This window comes from Glycine max, chromosome 9, assembly GCF_000004515.6.
Source record: "Glycine max cultivar Williams 82 chromosome 9, Glycine_max_v4.0, whole genome shotgun sequence".
Classification (NCBI taxonomy): domain Eukaryota; kingdom Viridiplantae; phylum Streptophyta; class Magnoliopsida; order Fabales; family Fabaceae; genus Glycine; species Glycine max.
In genome coordinates, this window is record NC_038245.2 from 44,919,020 (window position 1) to 44,935,948 (window position 16,929).

The 16,929-nt window shown below is 32.0% G+C and overlaps 1 protein-coding gene across 1 annotated transcript; it reads right to left on the reverse strand.

The window, feature by feature from the left end:
* Positions 1-343: 343 nt before the first annotated feature.
* On the reverse strand, positions 344-4,302 carry LOC102664380 (probable LRR receptor-like serine/threonine-protein kinase At3g47570). Its single transcript, XM_006587601.4, has 2 exons — positions 1,551-4,302; positions 344-1,436 (listed from the first exon to the last, which is right to left on the reverse strand). The coding sequence occupies exons 1-2, from the start codon at positions 4,252-4,254 to the stop codon at positions 1,063-1,065; spliced, it is 3,078 nt and encodes a 1,025-aa protein (XP_006587664.3). The 5' UTR covers positions 4,255-4,302; the 3' UTR covers positions 344-1,062.
* Positions 4,303-16,929: the final 12,627 nt, after the last annotated feature.

Genomic DNA, 16,929 nt, shown 5'->3' on the forward strand with positions numbered 1-16,929 from the left:
TGGCCCTGACGGTTGTTTCTATGGGGAGTGGAAAGTGAGAATTTCTTGTCATGTTGCATTGAAGCAGTTGGTTACTGAAATCAGAGAAGTGTGAGCAACTGAAAGGAATAGAAACTAAGAATATTTTTGGAAAGGATAGAGCAAGTATTATCCTCTGGATGACAGGGGTTTCTATTAGTAGAATCTCTTTTTGACAACAAAATTATATATATATATATATATATATATATATATATATATATATATTCCTTGGACAACAAAACAGTGAATATTTTGCCTATATCTCTCTTTTATAAAATTCCATTACTATTTAATTGTGTTTGGGAGCATTGATGTTCTTTAATTTGAGGATCCTTTGCTTTAGGTCTGATAGGTTGATATATCTTGAGAGAAGAGTATATTATTTTTTCCACCAGTGTAGAGCGGTATTTTCTCTAAGGAGAACACATCGTGCACTTCAATCTAAGCTTTTCTAAACTTTTTTCTATTCATTTTTTCTTTTGTATTTATTAATTGTTATAAGAGTATTTTTAATAGGGATTTTTGAGATCAAGAACCTTTGTCTATTAGATTTATTATTATTCTTGATTAAGAGTTTTTCATGCTGGAGGTTGAATTTTAGGAGAAGAATTCTAAAAATTCCAGTTTTTTTTTATTATGATTTGATATGAAATATTATTACTGTTTATGTTTGCTGTTTTGGCTTTCTAAATTTTTATCTAAATTTAATGCCTCCTAAACTAAGCCAGAAAAAAAAATCTCAGCTAATTATTTCTGCACTTACTTTAGAGTTTATGGATTCCACCGAAGGCCCGAACCCAGAAGAAAAAGAAACAAATTGGAATGCTACATATGTGCATCATAGTTCTAGAGCATTTTGATGTTTTGGCAGCAAAATTTGGAAAATCACAAGTCGTATATGAAATAAAAATATGGAAGTACAATAAGTCTATCGAGTATTACATCCAAGAGGGCATATCTTAGAAAAAACATCTTATATAAAAGTGAAATGATTAAATCTGGATAGTATATGTGGAAAATTCAAGTAGATCCTCATTTAACTCACCAACAGGTAGAAAGGACCTCCCTGATTCGATTAAGTTCCATGATGACATCATTCATTGTCTTTCGTTCTTTCTGTGATTCCATAGAACAAGCAAGTCCAATTCTAAAAAGTGAAACTAAACACATCTCAACACTTGGATTAAGATTATGATGGTTTTCTTTCAATGTCGTTGCTTCATCACTTGGAATAAGTTGTGGATCCAAAATCTGAGAAATATTATCAGGAAATGAAATTGCAACAAAGTTACGAAGATTTTGACCATCTTCAAAGATTTCATCTGTTGGTCTTCTTCCAGTAAGCATTTCCAACATAAGAATTCCAAAGCTGTACACGTCCCCATAAGTTGACACCTCAGAAGTCATTCCATACTCTAAAATAAATACAAAAAACTATCAATAGTGATACACAATACTAATAAATAACAAGTTGACACAAAAAAAGAGAATTCAAAGAAACACTAATGATTCAAAAAACAAGAATATACCTGGAGGAGCATAGCCAAGAGTCCCTTTTATTCCAATTGTACTTGTTTGCTTAGAAGTGGTCTCATTGATAGTTGAGAGAAGTCTTGCTATGCCAAAATCACTCACATGAGCAACCATGTCGTCATCAAGAAGGACATTGCTTGGCTTTAAATCACAATGAACGATTGATTGCTCACATTCATGATGAAGATAATGTATTGCAGAAGCAATATCAATCATGATATTTAATCTTTGATCAAGATTCAATGTTCTCGGTTGCTCTGCATTTAGTGTGCTAGGATGCAGCCATTGCTCTAAGCTTCCATTTCTCATGTACTCAAAAATTAGAGCTTTAAATTCTTGACCTTTGTAATCTGAGCTGGAACAACATGTTAAAATTTGAACTAGATTTCGATGTTTAATATTTTTAAGTGCATTGCATTCAGTAATGAAACTCTTGTGGGCTCCTTTTTTTTCAAGGTTTAGGACCTTTATGGCAACAACTTTGTCTTTAAACTCAAGAGTTCCTTTGTAGACAGAGCTGAAACTTCCAGACCCTATCAAGTTTGTAGATGAGAAGCCATCAGTGCCATTATGTAGGCTTTGGTATGAAACTTGAGCCAGCTGGTGGTCAATTGTAGGTGATTCCAAAGACGGTTTGTTACTTCTTTTTCTCATCCAGTAGATAGTTAGAATAAAGGATAACATGAGAAGAAAAACAACCACACTGACTATCGCTGCTATCAACCTGAACTTTTGGTGTCTTGCAAGTTTCTTACCTTTGAGAGGGCATGGCGGTAGATGTAGTTTTGAAATTCCTCCACAAAGCTTACTATTTCCATTCAACACTAACGCACTTGCATTTTGAAAGAAACCTTCAGTAGGCACCTCACCATCCAACTTGTTAAAAGATACGTTGAAATATTTTAAGATTGTAATTTTCTGCAAAACATTAGGAATTGATCCAGACAAGTTGTTTCGTGAGAGGTCTAAACGTTGAAGCCCTTTGAGTGATGCCAAAGAGGATGGTATGATTCCTTGCAGAGAATTCCCTTGCAGATAAAGGTATTCCAACATTATGCATTCTCCGATGGTTCCAGGAATTTCACTAGATAGACGATTCTCAGACATATCTAGTAAATCAAGATTTTTTAAGTTGCCCACTTTGTCTGGTATACTACCACTTAATGAGTTTTGTGACAAATTCAACAATTTTGTTAGAGAGGAAAGCATAAAAACCTCTGAGGGTATGGTTCCTGTAAGGTTGTTATGAGAAAGGTCCAAGTATTGTAACTTCTGGCAGTTTCCTAAACTTGGAGGAATATTCCCTTCTAACACATTTTCATTTAATTCCAAGTGAAACAATTGACTAAGGTTGCCTATGTAGGCTCTAATCTCTCCTGACAACTTGTTTCCAGCCAAATTTATCTTTTGCATTTTCTGAAACTTCCCAAAACTTGTTGGGATATTCCCACTAATGCTGTTATTTTCCATCGTCAAAAGAGTCAAGCCAATTAGATTTCCTATTGCTGCAGGGATTTCTCCTGATATCTGATTACCTCCGAGATATAGTAGACTAAGTTGGGAGGATAAATTACCCAAAGAATTGGGCAAATGACCTCCAAAATTATTGTAGGAGATAGATATCATATGCAAATTACTGCAGTTTGTCAATGATTTTAGAAAATCCAAATCATTAGTTGAATTGTCACCTAGATTATTCCATGACAGAGATAGGATATCAAGATATTGTAGCTTCCCCAGGCTTGGAATTTGTCCCGTAAGATTGTTCCTACTGGCCTCAAGTGCTAAAAAGAATATTGATGCATTTGTGATGGAAGGTGGGATTGGACCAGAGATTTTGTTGACAGCAATATAAAATTCTTGGAGATTGGAGAGGGTGTGGAACATGTTGGGTGGAAGAGAACCATTTAATTGATTTTCTGTGGCTGAGATCATAGTAAGAGATGACATATTATATAGACAAGGAGGTAATGTTCCAGTCAGGTTGTTTTGACCCAATGCTAAAAATGTCAAGCTTTTGAGAAGACATATTTCTTGTGGAATATCTCCCTCTAAGTTGTTATTACCGATATCGAGAAGAGTTAGGGACGAAAGATTACCTGTGAATGAAGGGATTCCTCCAGTTAACTTGTTACGAGAAGTGCTCAATTGTTCAAGCTTCTGAAGTGAACCAATTTGGATTGGTATTTTGCCAATCAGATTGTTCCTATGTAAGTATAAGATTTTGAGATCAGTACAACCTGTCAAGTTTGTAGGAATTTCCCCTGCCAATAAGTTATTTGCGACAGAGAGTTGCTGCAGATGTGACAACCGTCCCAGTTCTTGTGGGATTTTCCCGTGGAAGCTGTTGGTTGCTAGGTTTAACTTTATCATATAAGAGAGATTTCCTACGTGGGGAGATATGGATCCCTCCAACTTGTATCCTGTCAAGTTTAACTGTGTAACTCTTTGAAGCTTGGGATTGCATGTGATTCCAGGCCAATTACAAAAGTGATTAGAAGTATTCCAAGAGAGGAAGATTCCATATGGGTCAGTGGATATGGATTCCTTGAATTTGAGTAGTGCCAAATGGTCAATCTCATTTCTTGAGGCAAACGTAGTCATGTTTGGGATAAAGCATAGTGAGTTTAACATGAAGAGACAAAACAGGTGGACATATACAGACCAAAATGCAAGTAACATGAGAGAAGAATTCTTCATTTTGATGAGGAATTGGAGGCTGCTAGATTGAATATGATCATAGAACAAGCGCATTTTGTTCCTTCCTCTACCAAGTGAAGTTGGAACTTTAATTTAATGCAATTTAAAAGTTGGTACCTGTCTATTTTGCCATGGTATTTGTCTATTTTACCATCAACCCAGCTTTATACGTTCCTACCATGTGGAGTTGGTGTTTTAATTTATTGCTATTGAAAAATATGGTACCTGTCTATTTTTCCATCACTAGTAGTATGACTCTTCACATGCCCAGCTTTATATAAGCCCCTACCAAGTGGAGTTGGTGTTTTAATCTAATGCTATTGAAAAGTTTGGTCTTGACAATTTTTCATGTGTTGCCTTTAATAATTGTCAGTCTATTTTACCACGGCTAGATCAGTTTTTATTTATTTGTAGTTATATATGTCAGAGAAAATGGGCTTGAAGCATATTATATATCTTATCACCGTTTGGTATCAGTTCCAAACCCATGACATGAGAGGAAGTGAGAACAGAGAAGTTTAAAGGTGCATTTACTTTAAAATAAATATAAATCCTGTATCCATCAACATTAATGTATATTTTGTGGCGTACATGATGCATATGATAATTTGAGAATTATAAGGGTGAAATATAACGAAAAGCAACCAGAATGTTACACAATATGATCAATGTAAAGGAAAAAAGGTTGTGCATGTAGAAAGTCTGGACTGGTTGCACGTGGTTAAAGCCACTCTATCACACCTCAGGATGAAGAAAAATATATACATGTTCAACCATAATAAATTCTTTTCTAAAAAATCTAATTGTATAATTTTCATATGCCTTTCTCCTAATTTTTTATGCTGTTTTTCTGAAACAAATCATTCTCATATTGGAAGCTAGTTAGACATTTACCAGTAAAAAATACAGTCTTTAGCAGCAACAAGAAGACGCTTACAGGAAGCATTGAGTAAACTTTGAATAAATGGAGAGCCAGTCAAGCCATTCCCTTGCACCCATTATATTGTGAAAGTTGCTTGAACAAATTACTCAGTTAGATGGTTTTGGATTACTTCAGCAGTTCATCTATTAGGAAAAAGAAACAATGTGACACATCTACATTTGTTCTTTATCAATATGTGGATTATTAAGTCATTTCCATTTATCTTACCAGGAAGAAAGGCTTTTCTGATTTTGCTTAGTTCTCTAGTGACATCCACCATATTTATTCTTTCTTTTGGTGATTTCACTGAACAAGCAAGTCCAATTTTGAATAGTGAACTAAGCACCTTTTAACAGTTGGAGTAAGAGTCTGGCTGTTTGCTGCTTCTATTGTTTCTTCTCCATGCAGATAGAGTAGTGCAGTCAAGAAGATGCAACATTTAATCTATGATCAAGGCTCAATGTCCTCGTATGCTCTGAAGTTAGTGTCATTCCTCACATGATATTTAATCTTCGATTAACACTCTATTGTATGTCATTGTGATCTCTTTATTTTCATCAATGTTTGGAACTTTGTTTCAAGTTGCAACTAACTTACAAGGCTACATCATCAGTTTTGGCTGACAGGAGGCACTAGATTTGATGATGAATACGAAGTTTTGGTATGCAGAGGGAGGAAGCCAGGCAGAATTGGAAGGAACAGAAATGCAAAGCATAGCCAGGTGGCTTCCATCACCCCAAGTACAAAACAGTTGTCTTTCGTATACTACAAGAAAGAGGCTTCTTTACCAATGTATAGTGGTAGGTCGGGTATTCAAGATGGACTTGTGAAGGGTACACTTGATTATTTGAATAAGAATTGAATTGAAACTATGCACATTTAATCTTGCGCAACTTTAATGTAGTTAAGGCCTTTAATCGTTGACACTTAATATATAAGCTTAAGTTCTTGAACAAGAAAATTGCATCTTTTTATAACCTGACCATGACAAACTTTTTATCGCTGACTAAGAACTTTACAGTAATCATAATCAAAGGGTACACTTGATAAACTAAATTGTGATCTTCATTGCTTTATTACCAAATCAGTAAATCTGTTTCTATGTTACAGTCTGGAACGACACAAGAATCAAGCTCCGGAGAAGACGTGCTTAAATTAATCTCTCAACTTGAAAGCTAATCATATTGTCCTTGACTGTTAATAGACTGGAAGCAGCTATATTCTCATGGAAAGAGAGAATTGCAGAACAAGTTTGTGGAAAATCCCCAGTTCGATCCTCATGATCATTTATTATTGGACGGAGCAGAAACACTTTTGCAGCTTCTTAAGACTAGATACTCAAACATTTCTGGGTGTTACATGTAACACCCAATTTTCATAAAATAAATTAAAAAATATTTTTTATTTAAAAATAAATAAAATTTCAGAAAAATGATAAGGTTTTTATAATTAAATAAATGAAGAGAAATAGATTTATTAATTAAAATAATAATTTAAAAGAAAATAAAAAAGATATTTTATTTATTCATTTGATAGAAAATAAAATAGAATTCGTCTTTAAAAAACAAATAAACAATAAATAGAATAAATAATAGACTAAGAGACCCTAGATATAAAAAGAAACTTATTAGGTTAGTTTTGAGCTGATATACATCTCTATGTTTCATGTTTCTCTCAAGTTTGTTTTCACTTCTCCCTCCCTCAAAACTTTCTCTTTTTCCCACATACACTCAAGTCTATCTCAGTAAAATAATAATTTCGGACTCGTTAACTGTTAGATTGTCGTGAAATTTGAACACGAGGTTTGGAACTTATTTCTGCAAAGACCCACCATTGGGAATTTCAAGATAATGTCTATGGTGGAAAAAATGTCCCTCGCGCTCAACTTTCTCTTTTCTCGCATACACTCAAACTTGTCCTAATAATATTAAGATCCCGGACTCGTTAACCGTTAGATCATCATGAAATTTGAACACCGTGTTCAAAAATTATTTTCATACATAACTACAGTTGGAATTTTCAAAATAATGTCTGTAATAAGGGAAATGTCTCTCGCACGTAGCTCTTTGTTTTTCCCATATACACCCAACCCTATCCCACTTCAGCATATTATCTAGAATATTAGATATATAGCAGGAAGATTCTTTAAGCGATCCTAATTCACCTGTGGCAATAAATTTCTCTCATAGGATAAATCTCTTTCAAACCTTTTTTTTTAAGGTTTTTCCTCTTTTCTTGTTGAGCCCTTTAATTAATTTTTTTATATACTTTTTTTTTGTAGTTTGGGTGTTTCTTTGAATATGGCTCTCCCAGTGTATTATGATTTGTGTGAATTATAATCCAAGAGTGTGAAAAAGTGGATATTGTTAACTCGTTGACAAGTGTATCAATTTATCTCAAGTAGTAAAGTACTTGGAAGTCGAGTGTCGAATCCACAAGGATTTTGTTTGTACTTAGATTGATGCAAACACAATTTACACGCAAGAGATAAGAAATTTAAATAAAATTTAAAAAAATTAAGAGAGAGAAAGGATAAGAAATTTAAAATAAAAGATTAAGAGATAAGAGATTAAAGTAAAAGATAAGAAATGTAGAAGATAAAATAGATAAGATAAGAAAAGTAAAAGATAACGATAATGATAAAATGATGAATCTAAAATGTGATAATGTTGGGACCTAGCATGTCTTATTATGTATTATTTTAGATTTTTCGCTATCAATTAAATGAATTTTTTCTATCACGTATATTAGAATACTTGTCCCTGATGTCTCGCGATAATAAGTTTATCTTATCTATTTATTTGTCAAATGTCTTTGAGAAGACTCAATAGATAAAATGCATGAAGTTCTAGCTTTAGATATTTGCTTTGATGCATGAACATAATGCAATCACTCTATGTCTAGCAATGATTTTATTAAAATAACCCTTCCTTTGAGTTTTATTAGAAATTACCAATCCCTAAAATCGATGCATATAAGACCTTCCTTGTATTTCTACTAAGGATTATCCTCTTTCGAAAGCCTAACCCTTAAAGATGATGCAAGATGAATGATACATGAAATTAAAATAAGAAATGATAATAGAAAAAAAAATTGCATTGATAAATATGAAATATATAATACATCTCTTAACTTTTTACCAAGTCCTAACTAAGGTAATGCGATAAAAAAAAAAAAGTTATTGTGCGTTAAGCAATACATGAAGACCCACGACGGAGCCCAAGCAACATGAGAGGCAATGCGGTAAAAAAAAACTATTATTCTATCCAGACTGACCATTATTTGCATTATTTTACCACCAAAAATTATCTCCAGATAATTTTTTTAGCAAGCTGAGTCCTAGGATAATATAGATTATAGAATCTACATCAATATCTCAAATTAGCCAATTCTTGAACAAATCAAACAGCAGATATCAAGCCTCAATTGATCATGCAACTCGAAATTTTTCCTTATTAAATTACTTCTCCAAACAACTAGAGGGGAAATTTTTTCTTGAATACCGTCATTTGGCATCATACTAAGTTGTTTCACAAATTTAGATGAGCAGAGAAAGGTGACACATTGTTCCCAATTAAGTTGTTCTGTATATTATTACAAGCAAAAAGGAAACTACTAAAAACAGTGATTTGATATTCATATGCTATTAAAACTTTAAGCTGATTCAAATTTATGTAAACCCGTCTATTATAAAGAAGAATACACTATTCTTATATGTAAAAAATACTGATAGCTCATTATATTGAAGAAATCCTAGAAAGTAAAAAATACTTTGAGAAACAAGTGTCCAGGAGGAAAGAATCACATTTCTACATGCACCAACAGAGGTGGGGGAAAAATCTACACAACCTCGGTAGAACTATAAAAGTATTTTATTGTTTTCACAACCATTTTATATTTAAACATCAAATCAACAGCATTCTTGCATAGATATTCAGGCTCGCTGCAGACCATGTGTTTATTTGCATAATGTAATTTGCAATTCAAAAACAAAAGCACCCTATACAAGAAGGAAACAATCTAATCTTTGGAAACTCATGTATCTTGGCATTTGTACATCAGATACATGAATAACATACAAACATTCTTATTCTAACAACCAAATAAAGATGTCAATTCACATATGTCATGTGAGACGCCATTTGAAAAAACGTAAACTTACACAGACTATAAATAAATAAAATATCTTATATGAATCAAAATTAAAAAAACACAAATTTACAGAGACTAAAATTAAAAAAATAAACTTGGACCAAAAACAAAAAAATACTAAGGAGACCAAAAACATAATTAAGTCTATCCAAGAGTTCTAGGAAATTTAGCCTTCAGCATACGTCTAGAATAGGAAATATCTTGCAGGAGGATTCTTTAAGCTATCCTAATTCACCTGTGGCGATAAATTGCTCTCCTGGGACAAATTGTTCTCCTAGGATAAATCCTAATGTCATTCTCAGTAAGAATAGAAGCAAACTAATACACAATCCTTGGTCCATATATTGTGGTTTTATATTGGAGATAGAGGTTTTGTTCTGCAGAGTTAACAATCAAGGGTGCATTTAGTTTGATCTTAGCACACATTTTAAGATGTTCAAACTGAAGCTACGATGGGAAGCTGTAGGGCAAACGAGAAAACTAACACATACCAAATATTTGTCATTGTATAAAAGGAGCCTGATTTCTTTCTTTTTAATGAATTGATCAACGCAGGCACATACCTAGGAAGTAAATTTTCCTAACAGCAAATGGGTTGACAGATAATATCAACAATCTCATATTGCCTAAATGAGAAAGTGAAATTTAGAAACCAATAGGCCGTTTCAAGGGTAAGTGGTTACTAAATACTCAATCTCCATCATATTATATATATATATATATATATATATATATATAAATTGGAAATCTTTCGTAAATCATCAAACACCTATTTTAATCATTATCGGTCGGTCTCTCAACAGTATTAGAAATATGATTCTATGAAAAATAAACAAATTGGTGGATTAATATGGATCATACTTTGTGAGCATTCAGAAAAATTTAGAAAATCATGAAAGTACAAGAAGTCTACTAATTGGATGGAGTATTACATCTGTTATGAACATCATATATATTACATAAAGGATTAATTCGTTTATTAAGATGGCTAGAGAAATACTGGGGCAAATTAATTAGTAGACAATTTTGCACCCGATTTAAGTTTATTGGCAATACATCAAGCTGCATACACCTGTTTCCAAAACAACTGTGACATTTGATTTTAGCTTTAATTCTTCTCAAGTGTAACACCTGAAATTCAAGAACTACATTCCATTTTAAGGATTGGAATTTTTATAAACGTGGCAAGATGACAGAAAAATCAAATTATATCTACGTTAAACAAAACCATTTAATAGTCGAAGCTAGTGGCAAGTAATTAAGGGTGTGTTTAATTATCACAATTGTAATGAAAATCTAAATGCACATAAAGCATGTAAAATCCTCAATTTTACTATATTATTAATTTTAAAGGGGAAAACTTCATATACTTCTTAAATAATTCATAAAAACAGAGGAATAAAGAATAAATTTATATATGGAATTTTTTTAAACTTAAAACTATTTTTAGAAAGAAAGAAAAAAAAACAATTGTGTCCTATAGTTATATGTGGAGAATTAAGAAGATCCAAATTTGTCTCACAAACAAGGAAGATCTTTCTAATTCGATTAAGCTCCCCGGTGACATCAACCACGTCCATTTTTTTCTTTTGGTGATTTCATAAAACAAGTATAATCCTAAAAAGTGAAACTAAGCACTTCTCAACATTTGGATTAAGATTCCAATCGCTTCAAATTAATGATGCTTTCATCTGTTGGAATGAGTCGATGGTCCAAATTTTGCAAAAGATTACCGGGATAAGTTATAACAAAGTTATCAAGATTTTGATCATCTTCAAACACTTAATCGGTGGGTCTTCTTCTGGTAAACATATCCATCATAAGAATCCCAAAGTTCTACAAGATACCTCTAAAGGTGCGGTAGTTTTGATATTCCAAAAATATGGCGAGTAAATAACATTGTCCTTTTTTTTATTTTAGTTTTGCAATTGGGTCATTTGAACCCTAGCCTTTTGGAAATTTCCTCATGCACCTCCTATTTTTGCTTCCTGCACCCCATGTAATCTGAATGGACAAAATTTTCCCTACACTTAAAGCCCTAGCACCTCCTCTTCCTCCACCATGTCATAGTTCTAGAAATATATTTCTAGAATAGATATACATTATTCTAAAAAGATATTTTCAGTACTACTATTTGTTTGTTTTATCTCGTCACAACTTTATTTCTTTTTTTTATATGAACATGAAATATCATGTTAGTAAGATATCTAAAGAGATGAATATATTAATTGATGGGAGAAAAATAAGAACCTGTGTTTCTTTGAGGAGTTTACCGAAGAGGGGGGGGGGGGTTCCAAGGGGTGTATTTAAGGAAAAATGGTATAACAGGTCATTAAAAACTAAAAAGAAGAGATGGGATGTACTTAGAAAATGATAGTGTAAATAACAAGTGCCATTTTGGAATAACTGAAAAGAATTGGATATACTACACCGTGCTAGCCTCTAGCCCAGTCCTCAACATTAAGCAAATATACTCCAATTTGCACGACCCAACAAAGATGTGCACTGGCATGTCCACGATTGTAGAGTTATGTTATAAATATAGTCGGTCTATTCCATTATAATTGTAGTTGTAATTTATTTCACACAAATAAATAATAATAAATATATAAAAGAAAAAAAATTATACAAATTTTTTTAGTCTATTATAAATAATTTTATTTTTTTTACTTATTTATATCTAAGTTTAAAGGAAATACACTCATTTGTTACTTATATATAAAGGACTAAAGGAAGTATTACATTAGTTAAAATAAACCTCTAAAATATTGGTAGCTCTTTTTGTACTACTATACCATTATATTATAATAAAGGGTTAAAATTTGTGCACTATATCCTCTAAACTTTAGAGAAATTCAATATATTGTCAGGCTAAACATAAATAGCACAGCTCTTTGGTTGAAATATGACATTCGAATTCAGTGTCACATAATTTAAAAAATATTTATAAAATAGGACAGCATAAGCAAACAACATACCGGAAATATCTTGCATTAATTCAACTCTTGCATGCATCTTTTAGTCGAAAGGAATAACTTTCAACTCTAAATCATATCAACCGAAATCCAGATAGTGACACGAGAAATCGAATGTTACTCCCCCAAGGAATCAGAAGCCGTACTAAAAATACTTGATAGACCATTTTCTATATAAAAAAGAAACCTTTTAATTTTTTTTTGACAGAAATGGAATTACCTCATTTCATTCATAATAGTAACTGAAATACATCCAGGAATAGTATGAAGTATGTATGGACTAACAAAATTAGTAGTGGAGAAACCTTTTAATTAGAGTTTAGAGTTTACACGGTATCAACAGAAATAAGTAGGAACATCAAATTTCTACATGTTCATAAAATTCACGTAACATACATCTGTGAAAAGGTACCAGACAGAAATCTGAAACTTGTATAAAATTACATGCCCACTGCTCTGGTATATTTTATTTGACTGATTCTTTACGAAGAAACGAAGAAGAATTCCAATTTTTTATTTATTCTAACTAATAATAGTGCATTCTTTTTTATAAAAAAAAAAACTAATAATAGTGTGCAAGATGCCTAGCAAATGAAATTCAAAATCGCCATTACATTGATTTTTAGACACATTCTATATAAAACAAATCAATAAGCATCTCCTGCAGAGGGTTGTTGACTCAGCAATAGATTATAATACCATTGCAATCGTGAGGTTTGACGTAGACACACATTGTAAATGTGTCAACCCGGAAATGTATGTATCGATTCCCTTCTCCCCCATCCCTCTGTTAATGTGTGCCTTTGAGAATTTTACAAAATGATATCATAAAGGAGAAGATTAGTAATATCAAAAAATTATTAACCTACTGATAACTCTGATATTGTAAAATTTATCTGAGTTATAAAATTTTCATGATTTTGATAAACTTGTCTCGGAAAAAAAAAGAGTGTATTGAAAAATAATCAATATTAAAAATAAAATTTGAGAAGTTATGTTGGTCATGGAAAGAATTCATTTTAATAGACTTTGATGATTTTATTAGAGTGTGTGTGGAGTTTAAAAGCACTAGAAATAAGGCTGTTTTGAATTTCAAAATATTAGTAAAGAAATTACACAATTAGATATGTGTATCTAGAAATACTGCTAGACATATTGTTATATAGTGTCGAAATAATAAAATTTGATCATAATATTAAAAATTTATAAATAAGACATTTGACGGTTTATCGATAGATTGAATCATTATTACTTAATTCCTCAAATATCAACAATGCCGCACATTGAAATTGACTATTGTTTAAAAGGTCATCATGTATATATTCATTCCCATCTTTTTATAAATTCATGTCTCTTTACTTTAGTGCATCTTTCTAAATACTTTTTTTTTTTCAATCTCTATCTCTTCTCAAAACCTTTAATATTGCAATCTCTATCTCTAGTTACTATTAGAATTACTATCAAAATCTAATGATTATCGAAATTAATTTTGAAATCGAAAACACTATTATAAAGTCTACTTAGAAATTATCTTATAAATCACTATATGGTATAATTATAATTATCTATGAATATCTTCATTGAAATTATTATCACCATATGCACCGGTGGATCCATAGATTCTTTTCAGTGAGAACAAAAAATAGTCTAATAATTTCTCAACCAAAAAATTATATAAATTTCATAAAAAATGGTAATAAAAAATTAAAAATAATAAAATTTAAAAGGATAAAATGGGTAAAATTAGTATCATTATATTCTCTCTTTTATCTTTTACAACTATTTACAATCATCTTATTACAAAAATCATCTTGTATAGACAAGATCTATTTTTTTATGGGACAAAAAAATATTTATTCAATATATTTAAGTAAAAAAATTTACTTGCCCCCACACCGAATGAGTGGATCCACCATGAATCATATGTATTAAATATTAGATAATTATGTGATAAGTTAAAAATTATAAATTTATTTGTTTGATTAAAATCGAAAAAAAATTATGTTTCATCTTTAAATGTTTATTTTTTAATAAAATCATTTAATAAAAATTACTCTGATACATTATTTTTGAAAAATAAGTACAATTTTCACAATTAATACCTGCATATCAAAATCCAATTTTGTTTGCACAAACTTAACTTTTTCTATCATGAATCAAAATAAACATTATTAATCCTTAAAATTTAAAGCATATAATGGTTTTTAATCAAACTTAAAACATTCAGTTTCCTTCCAGGCGATCCTTATACAATAGTAAAATGAAATAATCACGAGAAAAGGGAGTAAAAAAGAAGTCATTATTCTATCAAGATTGGCCCAAGTATTCGCACTTTTTACCACCCTAAATGCTCTGTAGTCTCTAGATACCATTTTTGGCTTGTTGAGTCGTAGGCCAATATATACTAGTCTACATCAATATCTCAAATTAGGCAATTCCTGAACAAATCAAACAGCAGATATCAAGTCCCGATTCATCATGCAACTCTGGATTTTTCCCTATTAAATCATTTCCCCTCCAAAGAACTAGAGGGCCAATTTTTCTTGAATTATACACACCGTTATTTGGCATCACACACATCAGTTGCGGACAGTGCGAAGATAAGACAGACCAATTAGCATGGGATCTCACCCCATAATTACTGGCTTTAATTCCACTTGTATATTTTATTTCTATTTGGTTATAATTATTATTATCATTAAAAGACAAAAGTGCAAGTCCTGGGACAGAGACACAGTGTAGTGATATTGCTTATATTAGTATATCAGGACATAGTCTCAAGAGCTGCCAGCCTATAAGGGTCTTCTCCAAATAATCTCCAAGCCTCCATTTTATTCAGACATGATATTTTAATTTCATAACGCCATAATGTCAAGAGATAGCTCAAATTAAAAGAACAATACGGCAACTAAGAGAGACAGAAACTTGAAGGACCAAGTTATAAACAATGTTGACTACAAAGTTCACTCATATGCCAAAATGACTAAACACACTAACATGAACAACTTATGCACACTTTTGTTCTTTCACAAATCTAGATGAGCAGAGAAAGGCAGCACCTTTTACCCAAGTAAGTTTATTACCATAAGCAAAAATAGAACTACTAAAAACAGTTATTTGAGATTCATAATGTTATCAAAACTTTAAGCTGTTTCAAAACTATGTAAACGCAGATGTGAATTATTTCACATCTATAAATTGTGTAAGCGCATCTATTAAAAAGACAAATCCACTATTCTTATATGTAAATTTTTTTTAAGAAAAAACACTATGAGAGACAAGTTTTTTGGGCAAAAGAATCACATTTCCACATATGCACGGGAAAAATCTACAATCTATAATTAAACTAAAAAAGTAATTTGTTGTTTCCACGGACGTTTTATTTTTAAAGATCGGACCAACAACATGCTTGCATGGATACTCAGGCTCGCTGCAGACCATTTGTATTCAGTGTAATACGTAATTAAAAAACAAAAAACACCATATACAAAAGGAAACAAACTTGTCTTATGGAAACTATGTATCTAGGCATTTTCCCATCAGATACATAACTAACAAGAAGGTCTTACAAACAACCCCAACACATCACTGTTGCACACAACCACTCAAAAAATAACACCTCCAAAATTAAAAACAATAAAGAAAAAATAAATGAAGGCACGTGAGATTCAGATGAATGTGAGCTTGGTGCTTCCCTAAACGCACTCTCCATAACTAACACACAAATCCACAGATGTCAATAGTGCTAGATCATGCCACTATCATGGCATGGTGTCACTGTCACACAATTTGACGCTACAGAGAAGAATCTGCATTACAGCTTGGCAATGCAGCGGTCACCACCACTATAGTGGTTTGTGTAGCAAGATGCAGGTGGTATGACAGGTAACAGCAACAAAAATCCAATTTCACCGCAGTAAATAACATCATTTACAGCTGTTTAGGGGGCAGACACATAATTTCTCATCCCCTTTCATTAAAGCAAAAGGTTCAAACTGAAACCCTATGCTTTCAGTGACCTAATTTTGTGTTGTCTCCCTGGACAAACACCGTTCTTCTCTGATGATTTCCAGCATTTTCCTACCCACCTCTGCAACCTGCTCTGTTCGGTTCTCTCTAATCCTTTATATCATCCTCTGGACAAACACTCACTTTTCTCCAACATGTATTCAGGCATCTTTCAGCATTTTCTAGCAAAGCCCCTGCTCGCTTCTGTTCTCTTTCTAGTCTCTGTGACCCTGCTCTGTTATCTCTATTGTTATTGACATAAGTATTAATCTTCAATTCCTGATTTTTAATCATTAATTATAAAAATCTTTAAGTGTGGGATTTATTTTCAGCATCTATAAATGTGGAGTATAAATTATGCCATGTGTATTTCACAACTTTAGAATAGTGGTCAACCTGCTATCTGTTATAGCATTATGCATCAATCATTGAAGAATTAATTAGTCTGAGATCCAATGATCAGAAAAAAATCATACATCGTAACATATAGATAACTTGGCATTCAAAGTAAATGAATTTATAAAGTTAGCGGTCTGTTTAAGATAACCGTGAAAAAAGAAACAAACAATCAATGCACCATAACTGGCAAGAAACACAGAATAAATAAATCTCTAGACT